Source organism: Myotis myotis, unplaced genomic scaffold (assembly GCF_014108235.1).
Source record: "Myotis myotis isolate mMyoMyo1 unplaced genomic scaffold, mMyoMyo1.p scaffold_m19_p_8, whole genome shotgun sequence".
In the NCBI taxonomy this organism is placed as follows: Eukaryota; Metazoa; Chordata; class Mammalia; order Chiroptera; family Vespertilionidae; genus Myotis; species Myotis myotis.
In genome coordinates, this window is record NW_023416390.1 from 78990713 (window position 1) to 79008813 (window position 18101).

Consider the following 18101-nt stretch of genomic DNA (forward strand, 5'->3'; position numbering starts at 1 on the left):
AGTAATAAAACAGAAGCAGTCACCGCTGTCCCTGTTCCCCTGGTCTTTCACTCCTGGAGTCCACAGTAAGGAAGAATTATCTTGCTCCAACATCATTTAGAATCTGTCATTCCCCTCAAGGTCTACAGAAACCTGCAATTGTTTGAGAACCAAATTAAAATCAATGCCTCTAGGGTCTGTGTTTCCAGATCTCTTCCTAGTGGTATAATGCCCAATGTTATCATTTTAACATCCCTGTGCCTGTTTTACACAAGCCGAGGAAAATGCCCTTAGCCTCTGAAATCTACAACTTCACCCACTTAATTACCAATGCAGGGATGCCTGTCACCTATGTTGTTATCAAATTAAATCCATACTATGACTAACCCTATCTTATAGACATTATATTTCATCTCATTATACTTTTCTTATCATTAGTAAGTATATGTTTCTTGATGTTGCAGGGAGGAAAATTTCTCCTTTACCCTCTTTGGGCCTACGCATTCAACTGATGTAAGACAGATTAATTGGAGAAAAGCATACATATTTTATTGAATTTTTACATGTACATAGCAGCCTTCACAAGAGAATGAAGACCCGAAGAAGCGACTAGAGCAGAAAGCTTTTATACCTTTTAGACAAGGGTAGCAGGTGGAAAAGAAGTAACTAGGAAGATGAAGGTTAGTTTAATAAGGTTTGTTTGTGTGGATTTCTCAGCCTCAAATTCTCTGTCTTCGGTAATGAGAATGTCTTCTTTCCTCCTGGGTATAGGGAGGGCATCTCTCACCTGAGGGTTTTATGACCTGTGTCAAGGAAAAAGGATGAAGGGTGGGGGAGGCCCAAGTGACCTTCTTCCCTCTGCTGTTTTTTTCAAACTCCTTCAGTTTAAGATATTCAATATGCAAAGGTACCCTATTTTGGGAAACATGTTATCTCATCACTGTGATTATGGCTAATTTCATGGATGCATAAAATGTGAGAGTTGACGTGGACCTTAGTATTTTAGAAAGATGTTCAAAGAGGGTAATTGTATTTCCCAAAGTTGCATAGCAAGCTAATCAGAGAACCAAAATGATAATGTTACTGAAGAAATGGAATGAGAATATTACTGGTAACTGGACCTTGGTTCAGCAACCTCAGTATTTGAGTTTTAGCTAAGAAAGAATTCAGAGTCAAGACTCAAATACAAGCAAAAGTTTATTTAGAAAGTCACAGAGGCAGAAGAAGTGAAAGCAGTGAGCCAGCTGGGCTTTTTGGGCTCAGAAAACAAGTCAGAGGCAAACGAAGGCCCGGGGGAGCTTAGGAAAAAGAAAGCATGAGGGAAGAAAAGGCATGGTCTTGACCCAGAGAGAGATCCATGTTGGGTCCTCTGTCCTAAGGGCTATTAAGGTTGGAGATTTTAGGAGAGGTCCCAGGGGAGTTTCTTAGCCTGGAGCTGAAACACAACTGAGGCCCAGATGTTAACTCTGGTTGGAACAAAACTCTGTCTCTGTGGTCAACACACCTGAAGCTTTGTTCCTAAGATTTTTTGTTTCAGGTCAGAACCTCATTGTCCTTAGGGCTTAAAGCTGAATGGAGTGATCATGCAAAGGCTGACGTGGATGTTGTATGAGGCCATTCTGTGGCCCCCTTTTTCCTCCTCTAAGGGGGTCTACGTATGACTATCTATCTGTGAGGGGCGGAAAGGTCAGAGGAGAGTCAGAACTGCATGGCCAGTGATCTGAAAGGTCTGGGGGTCTAAACCACATGACCAGCGGTATGATGGGAGATTCTACCCTACAGTTGCCCATTGCTAGGCACCCAGGGCTTTCTTCCCTGCTGATCTTCCACATCTGGCCCATTGTCCTTGCTCTGCTCATGCCTGTCTAATTGCCGTCTACAGTAATAACCCAGGTTACTAGCCTCACACTTTCTCCACCGTAGGAATCATGATGGTACAAATCAAGACACTTAAAGTGATGAAAAATGTGGGAGTGGATCAATATGTAACTTTCTGTCCTATTTTTTCCCCAGCTGTATAATGAAAAAAAGTCAAAACTGCTTTACTTTATATTGTGAATGTAGTATTACTATTTTCTTCTCCACTTTTAGCCTGAGTTGAAAATAATAAAGATCACTGGCTATAAGCAAAAGACAACTTAATTTTCTCTCTTTGTAGCATACTATATTTGTTATAATTTGTTCCAACATACCTTTATAATCCATTTCAATCTTGACATGCCCAATCTTCATTTTATCATGTTTTTCTGTACAAGCCACCCTGAAAATACTCCTTCCATAAAGTTCATATATGTATCCTTTGTCTAAGCAATAGACATATCCCTCATTTTTGCCTAGGAAAATGAAATCGTATGGAGTGATTCACCTGTGGCACTTCTCTTTTAGAGTTCCAGTATAGCAGTCTAGAATTGAGGATGGTTTTAAGATCTTCCTAAGTGCCCATCTGTCTTCTTTACCCTTGAAATGTCTTTCTCCCTTCCCCACCCTGTCCTTTATTCCACTCACTCACCTCCCTCCTCTCACTTTATTTTTGTAAACCACGCTCAATATTTTTTCTCTTTTTTTTGTTAGAATAACAGCTTTGTCTGCCTTGGGCGATGTTATCAGCACTGCGGATGTACATTGGGCAGCTTGTATCCTAGCATCTCAGAATCTGATTCTGATTCTTCTGTTACAGCCAACAGTACGGGCTTTAAAAATCAATTCTAAAGTTCCTTATCTCTTACTCTGCTTCTAAGATGACTGAGTCTTTCCTAAGTAATGGCAATATTGAATTCAGGGTGCCTTAGAGGAAAAATATAATGCCATTTGTGTAAAAAGCAAAAATGAGGCTGCAATTAGGTGCAGTAACTAATGCTTAATTTAGACCCACTTTACATTGACTTGATACAAATTGGTTAATATAGAGTTTTTCCATTAAAATACTTTTCATGAAAATATAAGAGTTTAATTTTGTTGCTGGTGTGTGTTTATGGACTTCTGAAGAAAAGAAATCACTTCTCAATTTTAGATTTTCAGTAGGAAGCAAGAGAATGAGAAAGGTTGTTCTGGGTCTGTGTCTAACCTTAACATGTTTCAGTATACATTGGTAATTAATGGGTAGATGCATAGTGATACATGTGACTGTCTAGACACAAATTAAAAAGCAAATCTAAGCTGATCTTGAAATTCTGAATTGATTATTGAGTCTTAATGCCATGCTTTATATTTGTACCATTGAATCTAATATACTTTTCTTTTCTAATGGTCTGTTTAACTTGAAATGCCCTTGCATAGTATGTAGCTTGTTTGCCAGATTCCACATTTCTTTAATGAGTTCATATATTTTTTTCATCAATACCCAGGAATATTATTTAATCTCTATGACCTTCTATAACGACCTCTGTTCTTTTCTCACTATCTTTTTAGATTATTTTATTATCCAAGGGTGTTAATATTTTCCCAATGATACTTTTGATTATGAAATACTAATACTGTTCACTAAGAATGTTATAACTTGAGCATGTTTCAGGAAATCCTTTGATATAGCAGGGACACATATCTCTCCATGTATTGTCATGTATCCTTCAGGAGTTGAGATACCCCGAGATGCCACTCACTGTGCAGGACTCACATGGGGTGTTTGGAGTATGTGGGGCACCTCTCTTGTTATGGTGGATGTTTCACCTGACATGATGGTACATGGTGGCACTAAAATTTTCACAGTAAGAACATTCCCCCCATTTTTCCAAATGCTTTGATTCTTCTCTAACTGTGCTAGTATTATCATTCACTGATATGACCAGAATTACCAAATATACCCAAGTATACTGAGACCTGGGATAGAGGTATTTTTATATTTGAAATTGTGTAAATATCATGTTAACCCCTGAAGTTTTGGCACACCACAGGCCAAGCCATCTGTTTAAAATCATAGTAAATGGTGGTATTAAAAATAATGTCACCTCTAGAAGTCTAAACATAGGTTTTTTTTAAAATATATTTTATTGATTTTTTTTACAGAGAGGAAGGGAGAGAGATAGAGAGTTAGAAACACCGATGAGAGAGAAACATCGATCAGCTGCCTCCTGCACATCTCCTACTGGGGATATGCCCGCAACCCAGGTACATGCCGTTGACCGGAATCGATCCTGGGACCTTTCAGTCTGCAGGCCGATGCTCTATCCACTGAGCCAAACCGGTTTCGGCTAAACATAGGGTTTTATATATTTTAGAGAATATATGTGATTACATTAGTCTCTTAGTTCTTACAGTCATCAAAGAGATGCAAATTAAAATGACAATGAGGTGTCACCTCACACCTGTCAAAATGGCTATCAATAAATCAACAAACAAATGCTGGGAAAGATGTGGAGAAAAGGGAAAACTCCTGCAATGCTGGTGGGAATGCAGACTGGTGCAGCCACTGTGGAAAACAGTATGGAGTTTCCTCAAAAAATTTAAAATGGAACTCCCATTTGACCCAGTGATCCCACCTCTAGGAATATATCCTAAGAAATCTGAAACACCAGTCAGAAAGAATATATGCACCCCTGTGTTCACAGCAGTGCTATTTACAATAGCTAAAATCTGGAAACAGCCCAAGTGCCCATCAGTAGATGAATGGATAAAAAATCTGGGGTACATTTACACAATGGAATACTATAAAGGTGTAAAAAAGAATGATCTCTTATCATTTGAGACAGCATGGAGGGACCTGGAAAGTATTATGCTAAGCAAAATAAGCCAGTCAGAAATTCCTCTCTTATATGTGGAATCTAATGAACAAAATAAACATATGAACAACATAGATCCAGAGATATAGAAGCATTGAACAGACTTGAATCTCAGAGGGAAGGCAGGGGTGAGTGGGTGGGGGTGGGAAGAGATTAACTAAAGAATTTATATGTATATATGCATAACCTATGGGCACAGGCAATAGTTTAGTGGAGGCCTGGTGCGGGGAGGTGCACGGTCAGGTTGGAGAGGATAAATGGGGAACAAAGGGGACATTTGTAATACTTTCAACAAGAAAGATACATTTATATATTTATAATTTAAAATGTGTTTCTCCTCAGTATTAAAGTTTGATCTACTTAAAAAACATATTTTGAGCTTTTTAAAAGAAATATTTATCTACAGTATTTAGTTAACATGGACTGATCATTAAAGACTAAATTCTGTATAGAATTGATCAAAAGTAGCTAAACTTTATTAGACAATATAAGCTATATAATCCCAGTTAGCCATACCTTATTCTTATACGGGACTTTCAAGTTGTTATAATGCTTACTTTGTATTATTTCAGTCATTCCTCATGACGATACTATAGAACTGTTTTGGGCACTTTTACCCTCCCTGATTTATAGAGGAAACTAGCTTAAACAGTGAAGTTTTAGTTTAGGGGGCTTGTCCAAAACCCCTTGACTATCAAACAGTGGACTCTAAACCAGAAGCTGGTACCATTCACCATTCTCTAGTTAAATAGTTTCCCATCCTGCTATTTAGCTTCTTCATTCAGTTCTTTTTCTACACAGTAGTCAGATGATCTTTGCAAAATCTTTATCAGGTCCTATCACTCACTTGATTAAACCTTGGCCATGAGTTACTATTTTCCTCAGCGCACAATGCCACATCCTTCCTATGGCCTTCATGGCGCGCCATGGTCTCGCTCTTGCTCTCTCACCTGTCATATGCCGCCCCCGTTCCCTTGCTCCCCAGGCTCCAGGCACACTGGTCTCTTTGTTCTTCCATATGTGACTAAAGACCTCCCACCTGCTGCTCCCCCTGCCTAACGCTGGGCCCTCCTCTTCACCTGGTAACTCCCGTCATCACAGAGGCCTTGGTTTTATGTGAATTCCCTGAAGAAACCTTTCCTTAATACAGAACCAGTTCCTCTTGGCGTCTTCTTTCAGCAAACCCGAATTCTCTATTAGTTTTTACTGATATGTTTGTCTTTGTGGCTGTTTAGCACCGGCCCTCTCTGCTTGTGTGAAGGTCTCCTGCAGTCAGAAACCATGTCTATTTGGCTCGTTGCTGATCTCCTGCTCTGATCTGCTCTGGCACACAGTAGCTGCTCAGTAAACAGGTGTGGTCTGAGCGAACGAGTAAGTCCATGTGGGGGTGTCCATAGCTCTGTTGCTAAGCAGAGCTTTCTATTAAATTAGAAAATAATGTCAAACCTGTAGATTTTTCTGTATCTCCTGGAAATATGAAGATGGCTTTTTGATACTTGAAACAATTTAAGCAAGTCTTAGAAAATTGTCAGGAAAGGAGTTTAGAAAAAATAGCATGGATTACTGAGGGAGATTATGGAGTCGCCTTCCCTGGAGGTTTAAACAGAGGATAGTACTAAAATTGGAGGAAGTTTAAGGCCTATATGAAGGCTATGAGATGCAGGCAAGATCTACTGGGGTGACAAAGACTTGAACTTTGGAATTCTACCCTTGTTCCAGATTTCTTTTTTCCGGAATGAGGTAGTCAGCTCTGCTATCACATGACAGATGCGTTCCTAAAGATCCCTGCACAGGGATTGTGGGGAAATGAAGTTTTGTCAGTGATGCGTTAAAAAAATCTAATAATAAAAAGGGCTGCTAATTTTGCATGTGTTAACTGACTAAGAAACACAGAAGCGATACACTAACTATGCACTTCACCCTGAGAAAGCATGCAGTGTGCTCGCAGAGCGCTGCGTGGCAGCCTGAGCCACGGTGAAGCGGCAGGAGGAAGGCTGGAACCGGGGCAAGCTGTTCCTCCATCTGCGGATGACAGTGGCTCACCACGTGCTGGGAGGACTGAGGGCCTGTCGGTCTCTGAGATGTGGGTGATCTGTGTATTTATTTCTGTGTTAGGTTGAGTGGGATGCAGTTTTCTGTGTTGACTCATGTTCCTCATGAATAAAATTGGGCACAAGCAAATGTGAGATTTGTGTGATGCTCAGATTTTCCCAGTATATCAACTGCATTGGAATAAATGTGCACCTTTAACATAAGTGTTAGGACTGACCATAGAAGGGGGGGCAAATGGGGACATGGGGCCTGGAAAAAGTGGTCCTGGTCCCAGAGCTGTCATTTCTAACCCCGGCAAGCGCCTTCTCTCTCTAGATCCTAGTTTTAAAAATCTTTCCAATGCTGTTGAGAACAACTGACTTTGCTAAGTTGTTCCCAGGACTGGATACAGCAATGAAGATGAGAACATTTTACAAAATGTAATATGCTCTCCAAATTCAAGACTTTTCTTATAGAACTAGGTCCAAGTTAGAACAGAAACTAGAGAAGAACACAGGGTGGGACGTTCACACACTTGGAGTCAGTCAGCTTTTGTTGAGGAAACTATGCAAACCTTCCTTTTGAGTGGAAGTAAATGAAGTCCATGTCACTGAAGGGGAGGAGGAGGGTGTGGCTCACCGACCTGCCTGTGGATTCCCGTTTAATGTCTCTCCTCAGACTCAGCCCGAGGCCTGTGTTTGTGATCCTGGGGTAGCGATTTAGGTGTCAGGTTAAGAAAAGCCGAGGAGGAGAAACAGAAGATGCCTTCTTGCTAAAAGAAACAAGGAGAAATACAAATGTGAGGCCCAGTCAGTTTTGAAAACTAGGCTTCTCAAAGCCAGCCCAGCCCAGCGGTCAATGGAAGGAGTGATGTTGCTGCAGATATTGCAACCCAGGTTTCTGTGGCAATGTCTTTACTTACCGCTCTTCAGTACCCAGTGGCACCATATCAATAATACCCAACCATTCCCCATCTCTCCCTCCCCTTCATGCTCCCTGCTATAAAAGATGCAGTGTAAACCTGTGAGAGAAAGCCAAACTTGCTTTGACGAGAAGTTAGTTTACAGCCAGGAAAAGCTAATACAAAAATAAATAAATCCTGGCCAATCCATTTACCCTCTTGCTACTGTTAGCCATGTTTTATAATTTAGGTAAGAATGTTTTTCCAGATTTGGAAAGTAGATGTGGCTTATTGTCAAGCTTTGGTGGTTTAACTGAAACATACTCCTTTTGAAGAAAATATATTTTAATAAACAACGTTTGCCTCATCAGTCTTAGAATTTCCAAGAACTTTTTCTGTGTTATACAGGTATCGTTTGAAAAGGCATTAACAAATTTAAGAGAATGATTATCCACATGTAAAACCTCCGCTTATAGAGCTTGGGGTTCTTCAATATAGTGGGGAGTGAATCTATGTAAGATTCTTTACTTTAGAAGGAAATGTGCTATTTCTCTGCAAAACTTCACATTGTTCATAGGATATGCTTTTGAATAATTGAAGATACACCATTTTTATTGCCTATTACTGGAATTAAAGCACAATCTTCCAAATTCTATAATATAGGTAACATTTCATGTTCCTATTAGTCCAGTGTGTCTATACAGAGAGTAATGTTGATTGTGTGTAATAATCAAGTAAAGCATTTATATTTTAATTTATTTTTATTATGATTAAATATATGTAAAAGTAAAATTTGCCACTTTATTTCCACAGTGCTTTGACATTAATTAGTACCTATCTCTTCCATTACCATGTGTTTCTTCCTTTTTGAAGCTGCTGAAAAGTGACAGAATATAGATTAGATTTTTATTTAACTTTTTCCAATAGAAGTAACTGATTGTGGTAGTTAAAAATGGACCTTAGAAGAGTTGAGGACATAGAAATTTCAACCCTGACTTAGCAAAAGTCCAGCTCCATAACCATTAAGCAGATATTTCCAGTGCTAATATGCATTGGGTACTATGCTAAGTAAATATTTAAATGCACAGTAGACATAGTCCTAACCTCAAGCAAGTGTTCATCTAGTTGGAGAATTATTATTCGTAATAATAGAAAAAGTAAGTGAGGGCCAAGAGGTTGGTAAAGATAAGAGGTGCTGTTGAAACCCAGTGTTGGGAAAGAACAGTGAAGTGGTAAGTTCTAGAGGAGATGACTAAAGATGAGCCTGGAAGGAACCCTGGGTTTGAATAGAGACAGTACTTCGAGGGCTTATAAGCAGAAGGAAAAGCATGGTTCAAGCTCAGAGGTGGGGTCTATTCTCAGAGCACCTTCATTTCCAGATTATGAGCTAATGTTCTTCATGGTCCTCAGGGGAACCCTTTCCCACAAGTCAGAGCTGGAGGAAGTCTATCTTTGCTATTACTCCCTGTGAATATGCCCCATTCAATGGATCCTGTTTCATCCATGGTACAAAGTCATCATAGTGTGTAGTATATTTGGAGACTAAGGTCCCTGCTTCTCTTCTTTAAGAATTTAGGGTGTTGAGTAGTTTTTATCAAAGAATATGTATTCTCTATGCAAAGTGCTTAAATTAATACCTACAGTAACTATAATAGTATGGCATACTAAAAAAACAAACAAAAACAAAAACAACAACAAAAAACCAGGAACAACAACAAAACAAAAACATTAGCATGGTTCAGTTGGTAATGTCAAGAGGATCTGATCTTGCGTGCTTTTTACCAGTTCCAGGAATGAATTTTTGCTGAAAATCTATTCTGGGTCATACAATTCCTCTTTTAACTTTTGATGCCCATTTGTGAACTTAGCTGCTTTTCTGGGATTATAAATACAGTGGGTAGTTTAGCCTCATTTTACCTGTGAAAACCTAATTGGACAAAGTAAAAATATTCTTTAACCTGTTCTCATGAGCTCCATGGTGTAATCAACTTGAAATTCTTGTCAATTCTATAAACACAGTAATGTTCCCTTTAAAGCATAGACCAGAGAGTGAAGAGATGAAATGATTCTGGACAGGTATTAATGATCTCAGTCATTATCACTTGAATTATTATGCATTTGATGGTACTATTGGGTCATAGATCTTCATATCTGCACAGGAAGCCACCTGGTTCAGTGGAAATTATTTAAGCATTAGAGTCAGAACAGCCAGGACTGAAAACCTGTTATCCTGTTTTTTAATGACAAATTACTTAGATGTTTCTGATCCTTGGTTTCCTTGTCTATAATAAGATATTAATGATAGAACCTACTTCATGGGGTTGTAAGGAGGACGGAATTAATTAATGTATATATAGAATCCAAGTTAGCACTTAGTAACTGACAGCTATTACTAATTATTTTTTGTCATAATATTTAAGAAACACCTTCTTAAAAGTCATTTCCTTTGCGCCTTTTATAGCATGAGAAGCTGATACATGAATTGGAAGAGGAGAGACACTTACGTCTTCAGAGTGAGAAGCGGTTGCAGGAGGTAACACAGGAGTCTGAGCGCAGCCGGATTCAGATGCGCGGCCTGCAGCAGCAGTTCTCCAGGTACAGTTACAGCCTGAGCTTCTTGCTGCAAAGGGTGCATGCCTCCCTGCACCAGGAACACTTCTGCTTGAATTTCTCCTGTGCTCGCTTCTGTTGCGTCTGATTGGCTAATTCCCCAACAGGTTTGACCTTGTCTTCTTGCCAAGCCATCCTATTGAATTTGGACCTTCATTTGCTCCTGAAACTTCATTTGCACCTCACATAGCCTTGGCTTTATTGAGCCTGTTTCTTCCCTGATGGCTTTCCAAAGAATCTTACAGTACATTGTGGTGGTTTTGTGGCCTATTGGCATGTGGTGTGAAAGGCCAGCCAGGAGGATAAATTTCTCTGGTCATCATAATTCTATTTTAAGGTAGAGAGAGAGTGTGTGTGAATCTAATCATCTAGTAAGCTCTTACTCATGACTTACAGGGAACATTTAGGAGTAGTTAAAAAACAAAAATCAATGAGCTCCTTCCCTTTAAAAAGATATAACTTGAATTGGAAAGGAAGATTCTGAAAAAGTAGCTCTGCTTAGATTTAATTCCAGCACAGTCAGAATCATTTAGTAATGCCGGGCGTCTTGTTCCAGCATCAAGAAGGGTTCGGGAACCTGGAGAAGGCACTGTGCGTAAATTAAATAAGAGTCCAGAGACCAAACATAATTTTGAAAGGCATTATGGGGAGTCAGAGAAGACTTAGCTAAAGGAACTATGTTCTCCTTGTCTCAGGACCCCTTGCTTTTTATTAACACAATTTTGTCCTAAAGCAAGGTAGATTTACACATCAAAGGCGAGGGTTTGTATACAGAATCCATTGTCAGATTGGGGAATTGCCTATGGCTGTTCAGGTGTTTGGCCAGTAGGAGGCAATAACATGTAGATTAAGATGCCCTTAGCTGTCTGGCAGCAAGCAATCATTTAATGGATTCTTTTCAGGTTTGGGGAAATGCCCTCAGCCATCTCCAGATGATTCAGCCCTGCTGACATGCTGGAATTGGCTTCCGGCAATTTAGTCTTCTGTTAGAGTTAACATAGGGCTAGGTGAAGTTCAACTTGTTATTTAAAATCTATTCAGTTCCATGGATAAAACATGAACTCCTGCAGTTACAGTCCTGGGACCAGATATGGGCACTCTGTGAGGGGCAGTGTACTTTCATTTCTATGTTTCACTTCACCATTTGCAAAAGCATGAAAATAATTTTTGAGATTCTCCAAGGCACAATCACATTTGAGAAATTGCCCTTACATTTTCATGAGCAAACTCTGTGGATCTTATCTTTAATTTGCTACTGGTATTTGGACATGATCAGTCAGCAATTTTCTACTGGTGAGCCACAAGAATTTTTAAAACACGCAATACCTGGCTATTTAGTCAGGGGCACTGACCTCTTTTCCCTTAGATTGTCAAATAAGAAAAAATAAGAAAATGACAATAGCCAAGACAATAGTAGCTATTTACTGTGAATGAATCAAAATTATATCTATTTTTTTTTCAGATAGGCAAAAATATTTTTAGTGTGCTGTGGAATTTTAGTAATTAGTTTATGTGTGCCGTGAGATGAAAAAGGTAGATCATCGCTTTGAATAGTGATGGATAAGAAGATAGTTTCTTCACTATGAGGCTTTTATAATAATTCTTAATTTTTAGATGTGTTACAAAGAGAGAACATAGTTGAACTTTCAGGTAATTCCTCTCATTGTGGCTAATACCAGGCATGTGTGCAGCACTGGTTTAGAGGAACAGGGTAGGAAGGATGGATGACTCCTCTGTGTTCAGTCGTAATTTAATACCCTGTTCAACTCTTCAGGCCCATGATAATACACAGGCGCTGTAGAAATGCACCAGTCAATATTTTAACAAGTTCATGTCCCACGCCTCAGTCTATTGTTTATACAGCCTGTGCTCCATTTTTTATTCCATTGATGGCGACTCTCACTTAATAACTCCCAACTTAAACTAATAGATCTCCGCTCCACAGCGACTTCCAAACAAGCACTGCTTTGTAATACTTGCCATTTTAATGATAAAGGAAAGAAGGAGGCAGATCTCACTATCCTTGTTCTGTCTAATTAAGATGCCTCTGTATTCCAGCTATTGATTTCCAGGGCATGAGGCACATGGCACAGTAAATTCTGTTTAGATGATGCCAGGTCATCTGCTATAAATCAAAAGGCGATACATACAGATTTGAGTTCCACAATAGCCAAGTCTTCATCACAGGCTGAGAGAGAAGATAATTCTATGTAAATCAAACTGTGCTTAGTTTTACATACTGCCTATGGGAAGATTTTTTGCCCCTTCCCCCCATAATGTTTTCTTATGTAAAGCTTCATTGAAACTGAAAAGTTCAAGTTTAATTACAGCCAAACCACTAATGTAAATGAGCAAAAGATGGGGGAGGGGCGAGCATGTATAACAGAGAAGATTATTATAGAATAATTTAATAATTTAACTGGACCCTCTAAACCATTTTCTGGTAACCTTACACATTTTAAATTTTGATTTGTAAGATATTTCTCATTATGGTTATTTAAACAACCCTATTACTATAATTTAAGTCTTGTAAAGTTCTCGGTGTTACAGAACATGCCTATAGTGAATTACCCTCAGATTGTTAACCATCTAAATGCTCACATAAATAATTTATATAATCAAAATTATTGTACTGAGTTAAAAACTTGTGGATTCCCAATTTTCTCCCTTCGTTATGGGTTGGGGTTTATTTTATACATGATGAGTTTATTTTATACATGATGATATCTGAATTTATTTTGTGCATGATGATATTTGAGATATGGGCTTTGAGATTTTTGACTTTTTTAGTATTGCTCATCGAATGAAGTTACTTTGAAAAATAATGCTAATATCTTAGCTTTTTCAAAGGATATGAAGTGGCTTATGATGTAAAAGATTGTTGTACAATCAAGTTGATAAAATAAAAACAGAAAATAAAGACCATGAAAGAGGAATGTGGCAAGGGATCACAATTATACAGCCAACATGTTCTCTGAGAATGAGCATTTAATTTAGCTCTAAGATTCCTGGCAGAAAAGATTAAAACGGAAAAGAAGAGGATTGTAATTCTTATTTCACAGACAGAGACTGCTACTCCTTAAAGAGTAATAAACTGCACCATGTATGCCCCTTTATGAATGGCATTGAAAGGCATAATCCTATATAATAAAAAGGTAATATGCAAATTGACCCTAAGGGCAAAAACGACCAGTCACCATGACACACACTGACCACCAGTCACTCTGACACACACTGACCACCAGGGGGCTCAATGCAGGAGCTGTCCCCTGGTGGTCACTGCACTTCCACAGGGGAACCACCACTCAGCCAGAAGCTGGCTCATGGCTGGCCAGTGCAGCAGCGGTGGCAGGAGCCTCTCCCACCTACGTGGTAGCACTAAGGATGTCCGACTAACGGCAGGCAGCAGGCCTAAGCTGTTAGTTGGACATCCCCCAAGGGCTCCTGGGCTGCCAGAGGGATGCCTGACTGCCAGCTTAGACCCAATCCCCTGGGAAGCAGGCCTAACTATCAGTCAGACATCCCCCGAGGGGTCCTGGACTGTAAGAGGACACAGGCCAGGCTGAGGGACCCCCCCTGAGTGCACGAATTTTTGTGCACTGGGCCTCTAGTAGAGAATAATCCAAGATGGTGCAAATGAGGATTAATTCTTAGAAGTGGTCCTACTTCTGCTATCCACTTATATCTACAAAGTTAGGCAGCTTCTGAATTTCACATGAGTTGGGAGTGCTGGGTTCATGCCTAAGTGATAACACAGGAAATAAGATGAACTCCAGGGCTCAAGGTGCCCAGGTCAAGCACTATACTGCAGGTTCATGAGAACATCCAAAAAGATACATGTTGTAATATCTTTTATGAACCTGGGACACAGAGACATGAGATGCTGAAGCCTGGGCTGAGTCGGGTGAGGTGTTTTCCTAGCATGTTTGATGGTGTTGTAGCCATGGGAGTGTCTGAATGGTAGTTGAGATTCTCAGTCTCCAATTCAGGGATAAAGTGACATATTGGAGGGGAAGTGAATAATTGAGAAGCTGGGACAATTAGGTGTGCTTGGGAATTAGAGTTCAGCTGTGAATTTTAATGATCAGCAGTGGTCCAAAATTTGGAGGTGGGGGGAAAGATGGGCCAGAGGTTACATAATCAGCTCTAAGGTCATAAATCAGAAATTGCCTGCACTAAGGGCAATGCAGGCAGCCATCACAAACTTGATTCAAACCATTTACTCTCTTTAAGTCCTGAAAGAAAAAAATATACTTTCCAAGTAAGCCTTCTCTGTAGATCAGTGGTTGTCAACCTTCCTAATGCCTCGACCCTTTAATACAGTTCCTCAAGTTGCGGTGACCCCCAACCATAAAATTATTTTCATTGCTACTTCATAACTGTAATTTTTTTTAAAACATATTTTATTGATTTTTTACAGAGAGGAATGGAGAGAGATAGAGAGTTAGAAATATCGATGAGAGAGAAACATCGACTAGCCGCCTCCTGCACATCTCCCACTGGGGATGTGCCCGCAACCCAGGTACATGCCCTTGACCGGAATCGAACCTAGGACCTTTCAGTCCGAAGGCCGACGCTCTATCCACTGAGCCAAACCGGTTTCGGCCATAACTGTAATTTTGCTACTGTTATGAATCATAATTTAAATATCTGATATGCAGAATGTATTTAGGCGACTCCTGTGAAAGGGTCGTTCGACCCGCAAAGGGTTCGTGACCCACAGGTTGAGAACCGCTGCTGTAGATGAAGAGGTATTCCAATAAGTTGGTGCTTAGAGGCAGCTAGTGGAATCATTAGGACTGCCCCTCTTTGTGTTAATTTTTGTTGCTATAAATCAAAGATGCTTTCCAGATGTCATACTGCTCCTTCAGCCCATTGTCTGTGTGGTGCACATGGCTGGGCATGTTTTATATGTGATTAGCTTTGTGACCCCCTATAATTCCACTGTCTCCACCCTCCCTTTAACTCTTTGTTTGAACCGATTGCCCAGCTAGCTAAGGTCACTAGTGTGGACTGAGGCTGTGGCACTGAGCTCCCTCCTATGTAAAGGTAATGAGTGTTTGAACCCCCAGCCTCATTACCCTACCTGGAGCGAAGGAAGTGTTTGTGTATCAGTTAGATTCACCCGGAGAAGCATCTTCAGGAAGGCTGTGTGTCACATTGAGGTGGAATAACATGGAATAACAGTGATTTTAAACAAAAAAGACTTGTGAGGAAATGAGCAAGTCTACAAGGTACTGATTTCATGCAAACCATGCATGATTTGTACATGTTTTAGAGTTGGTTCCTTTGGAAACAGTGTGTTATTAATATTGGAAGCTGCTGTTCTTACCAGACAATGAACCACTTTTACTGAGTGCATGATAGGATAGAATACAGTGTCTTCAAAGATGCCCAGCCCAGGTAGAGAAGACTTATGTACATATATGAACAAATAACATCTGTAGATTAGCTGTAAATGAAGGGAAATTTTGTCCAAATTCAGGACAGCCAGATTTCATATTTGTAGTGGGCATGTTATCGTGCAAAGGCATGATTCAAGCCAGATGAAATTGATAATTGTGTCATGATACCGGCAGTAATAATACACGTGTGTATCATGTGACAGCTCTATTTTGCAATGTGTTTGAAGCTTTACGTTAGAATCAATCAACCTGGTACATCCACCATCATGGAGACGTATTTTGTAAACTATTGACAGTTAGGGAAACACGTTACACCCAAAGCATCATCAGGAATCAATTAGCATTTCTCTGTAGCTATGAAGTGTTCTGTATGTGTATTTAAGCCATGCGGCGTATGTTTAAGTAAAGGAACAATTAAGCTGTCATCCATGATTGACTCGGATAGTTAAAAATCACCCGAATGGAGTCCAGGCTTTCACTCTCAACCTCCAGGATTTCTCTGCACCTGTTTTGACCTTCTCTCCCAGCACTGTTATCTGCTGCCTTGAAGCTATTTCTTTGCTCTGTAATGGGGCTTTCTCCTATCACAGTTGATTGCTATGCTTAACTGCTGCCCGCTGCATGCTGAACTTCAAGGAGACAGAAATGGAGATAGTTTTACTGCGTAAGTTGTTCACTGGTTGCTGTTTACATTATCAGCTCCCAGAGACTTTATGGAATCCCAGGGTTCATTTTCTGCTGCCCGTTTGGAAGCTGTGGGCACCTGGCATAGAAGTGTGTGTTGAAGAGGATAATATGGCCCTTAAACGTCCCACTCACGTATTTTCTCCTGCCTCTGTATCTATCTGGTACATTAAAAGAACATTTTCTCTACATCATTAGAAGGAGTAAAACATAACCAGATAAGACACATTGTCAACTGGCCTTTGGACAGTCAGCGGCACGGAGCTCCTCTGCCCCTCTTCCTCACTTGTTCCATCTCAGACCTTCTTCAATTTGAACCTCTCACAGGCCGGCTTCCCGAGTGCCTGCTCCTCCTGATGCATACAGAGGGCAGTCTTCTCTGGATGTGCTGTTTCCACACTGTCAGCAGCATTTCCGCCTGAGACGTCATGAAAATAGGGGCCTCGCAACGGCTTCTCTGAGTAGGTCTACGGGAAGTTTCCATGGCAAAGCGACATCAGTTAGGTGATAGGTTTTCTTTAAATGACAAGGGTGAAAGGGAAGATTTAAAATGGGGATTTTTGAAATGCCTGGTTAACCTAATATTGGTCATGTTTGGATGTGGGAAGCGTATAGCTTATGATCTAGTGTGGAATCGCTCTCTGGAGCAAAGCAGGGGGAGGCGACACCTACAGTACAGAGAACAGAGAGAGAGAGAGAGAGAACCACTCCCAACGCCCTGAATAGCTATCCCTTCCGTGCGAAACCTGCCTTGATTTCTTTGTATTTCTGCTTCTGAGACATGATGACGCTGCCATGATTTCTCCTTAAATTCAGCACGGAGCTATACACTGTTGAATAGACAATGAAAGTTATAGTGTCTGTTAGTTAATTATCGCTGGTTGAGGAAACAATATGAACACAGAGTATACAGGTCCAATTTCATTCCTGAGAGCACTTTTCTCTTAAGTGGGTTTTCTAGGACATGAATAGCCTCTCTTCCAATTAGCTTAGTGACTTTGGTCAAGTAATTTCATGTTTTTCTGGATCTCTGTCTGCTCATTTGTAAAATGAGGAAGTAGACTTGCACTGCAGTTTTGCAATGCTTTTCATGCCTTTTGAAAGAGAGAATGTTAGAACTGAAATGCATGTCCTGGGTGAAATGATAATTGCGCTGTTAAAACCAGGCCTCTTGAGGTTCTAACAACCAGGCTTCTGTGTTGAGGGCTCGCTGCCCACTTGGTCATCACGGTGGAGCTCGGTGGGACTGGGCTTTCACTGGGTCTGTCTTGGTTATCTGACCCTGGAGAAGTCGAGATTAGAAAACTGCCAAGCCTGGATGAAATATTTCCATTGAGGATAGTCAAAATTGAATATTGAGGAACTTGACTGGCAAAGGAAGCTAATATCCTCATGGAAGACGTAACCGTTATTGCTCTTGGCTCTGATGTTGTCTGTGTTAGGATTTATTTGAACTGGTTTGGGGAAGAACCTGAAGAAACAGAATTTTCTAAAAGCCAGAATTGTTTTCACTTTTAACCAATTTTTTTTTCTGAAGAAATAGCCATCAGTAAAAACACCATTGACTTAGTCTTTCTGCTATACATTTTTTTCAATCACCTATTATAATTCTGAATGTGTTACTATCCCCACCTCAACATTCTTTTTCTTTTAAGAAATAAATGCAAAATATAGAAGAATATGTTTCTTCTTAACTAGAGCCTAACTTTGTTGTTATTCTCTATAACAATCGCTTTTTGGGTAAGATTTACTGAAAATCCGTATCTTAGGTATACA

General features: G+C 40.0%; 1 protein-coding gene across 6 annotated transcripts in view; it reads left to right on the plus strand.

The window, feature by feature from the left end:
- The window catches only part of NCKAP5 (NCK associated protein 5), a 955167-nt gene that overhangs the window by 484413 nt on the left and 452653 nt on the right, over positions 1–18101 (plus strand). For all 6 annotated transcript variants that reach the window (XM_036319679.1, XM_036319677.1, XM_036319676.1 and 3 more), the window contains one exon: positions 10088–10221. In XM_036319679.1, coding sequence (XP_036175572.1) covers positions 10088–10221 — 134 coding nt within the window. The remainder of the gene's footprint in view (positions 1–10087; positions 10222–18101) is intronic.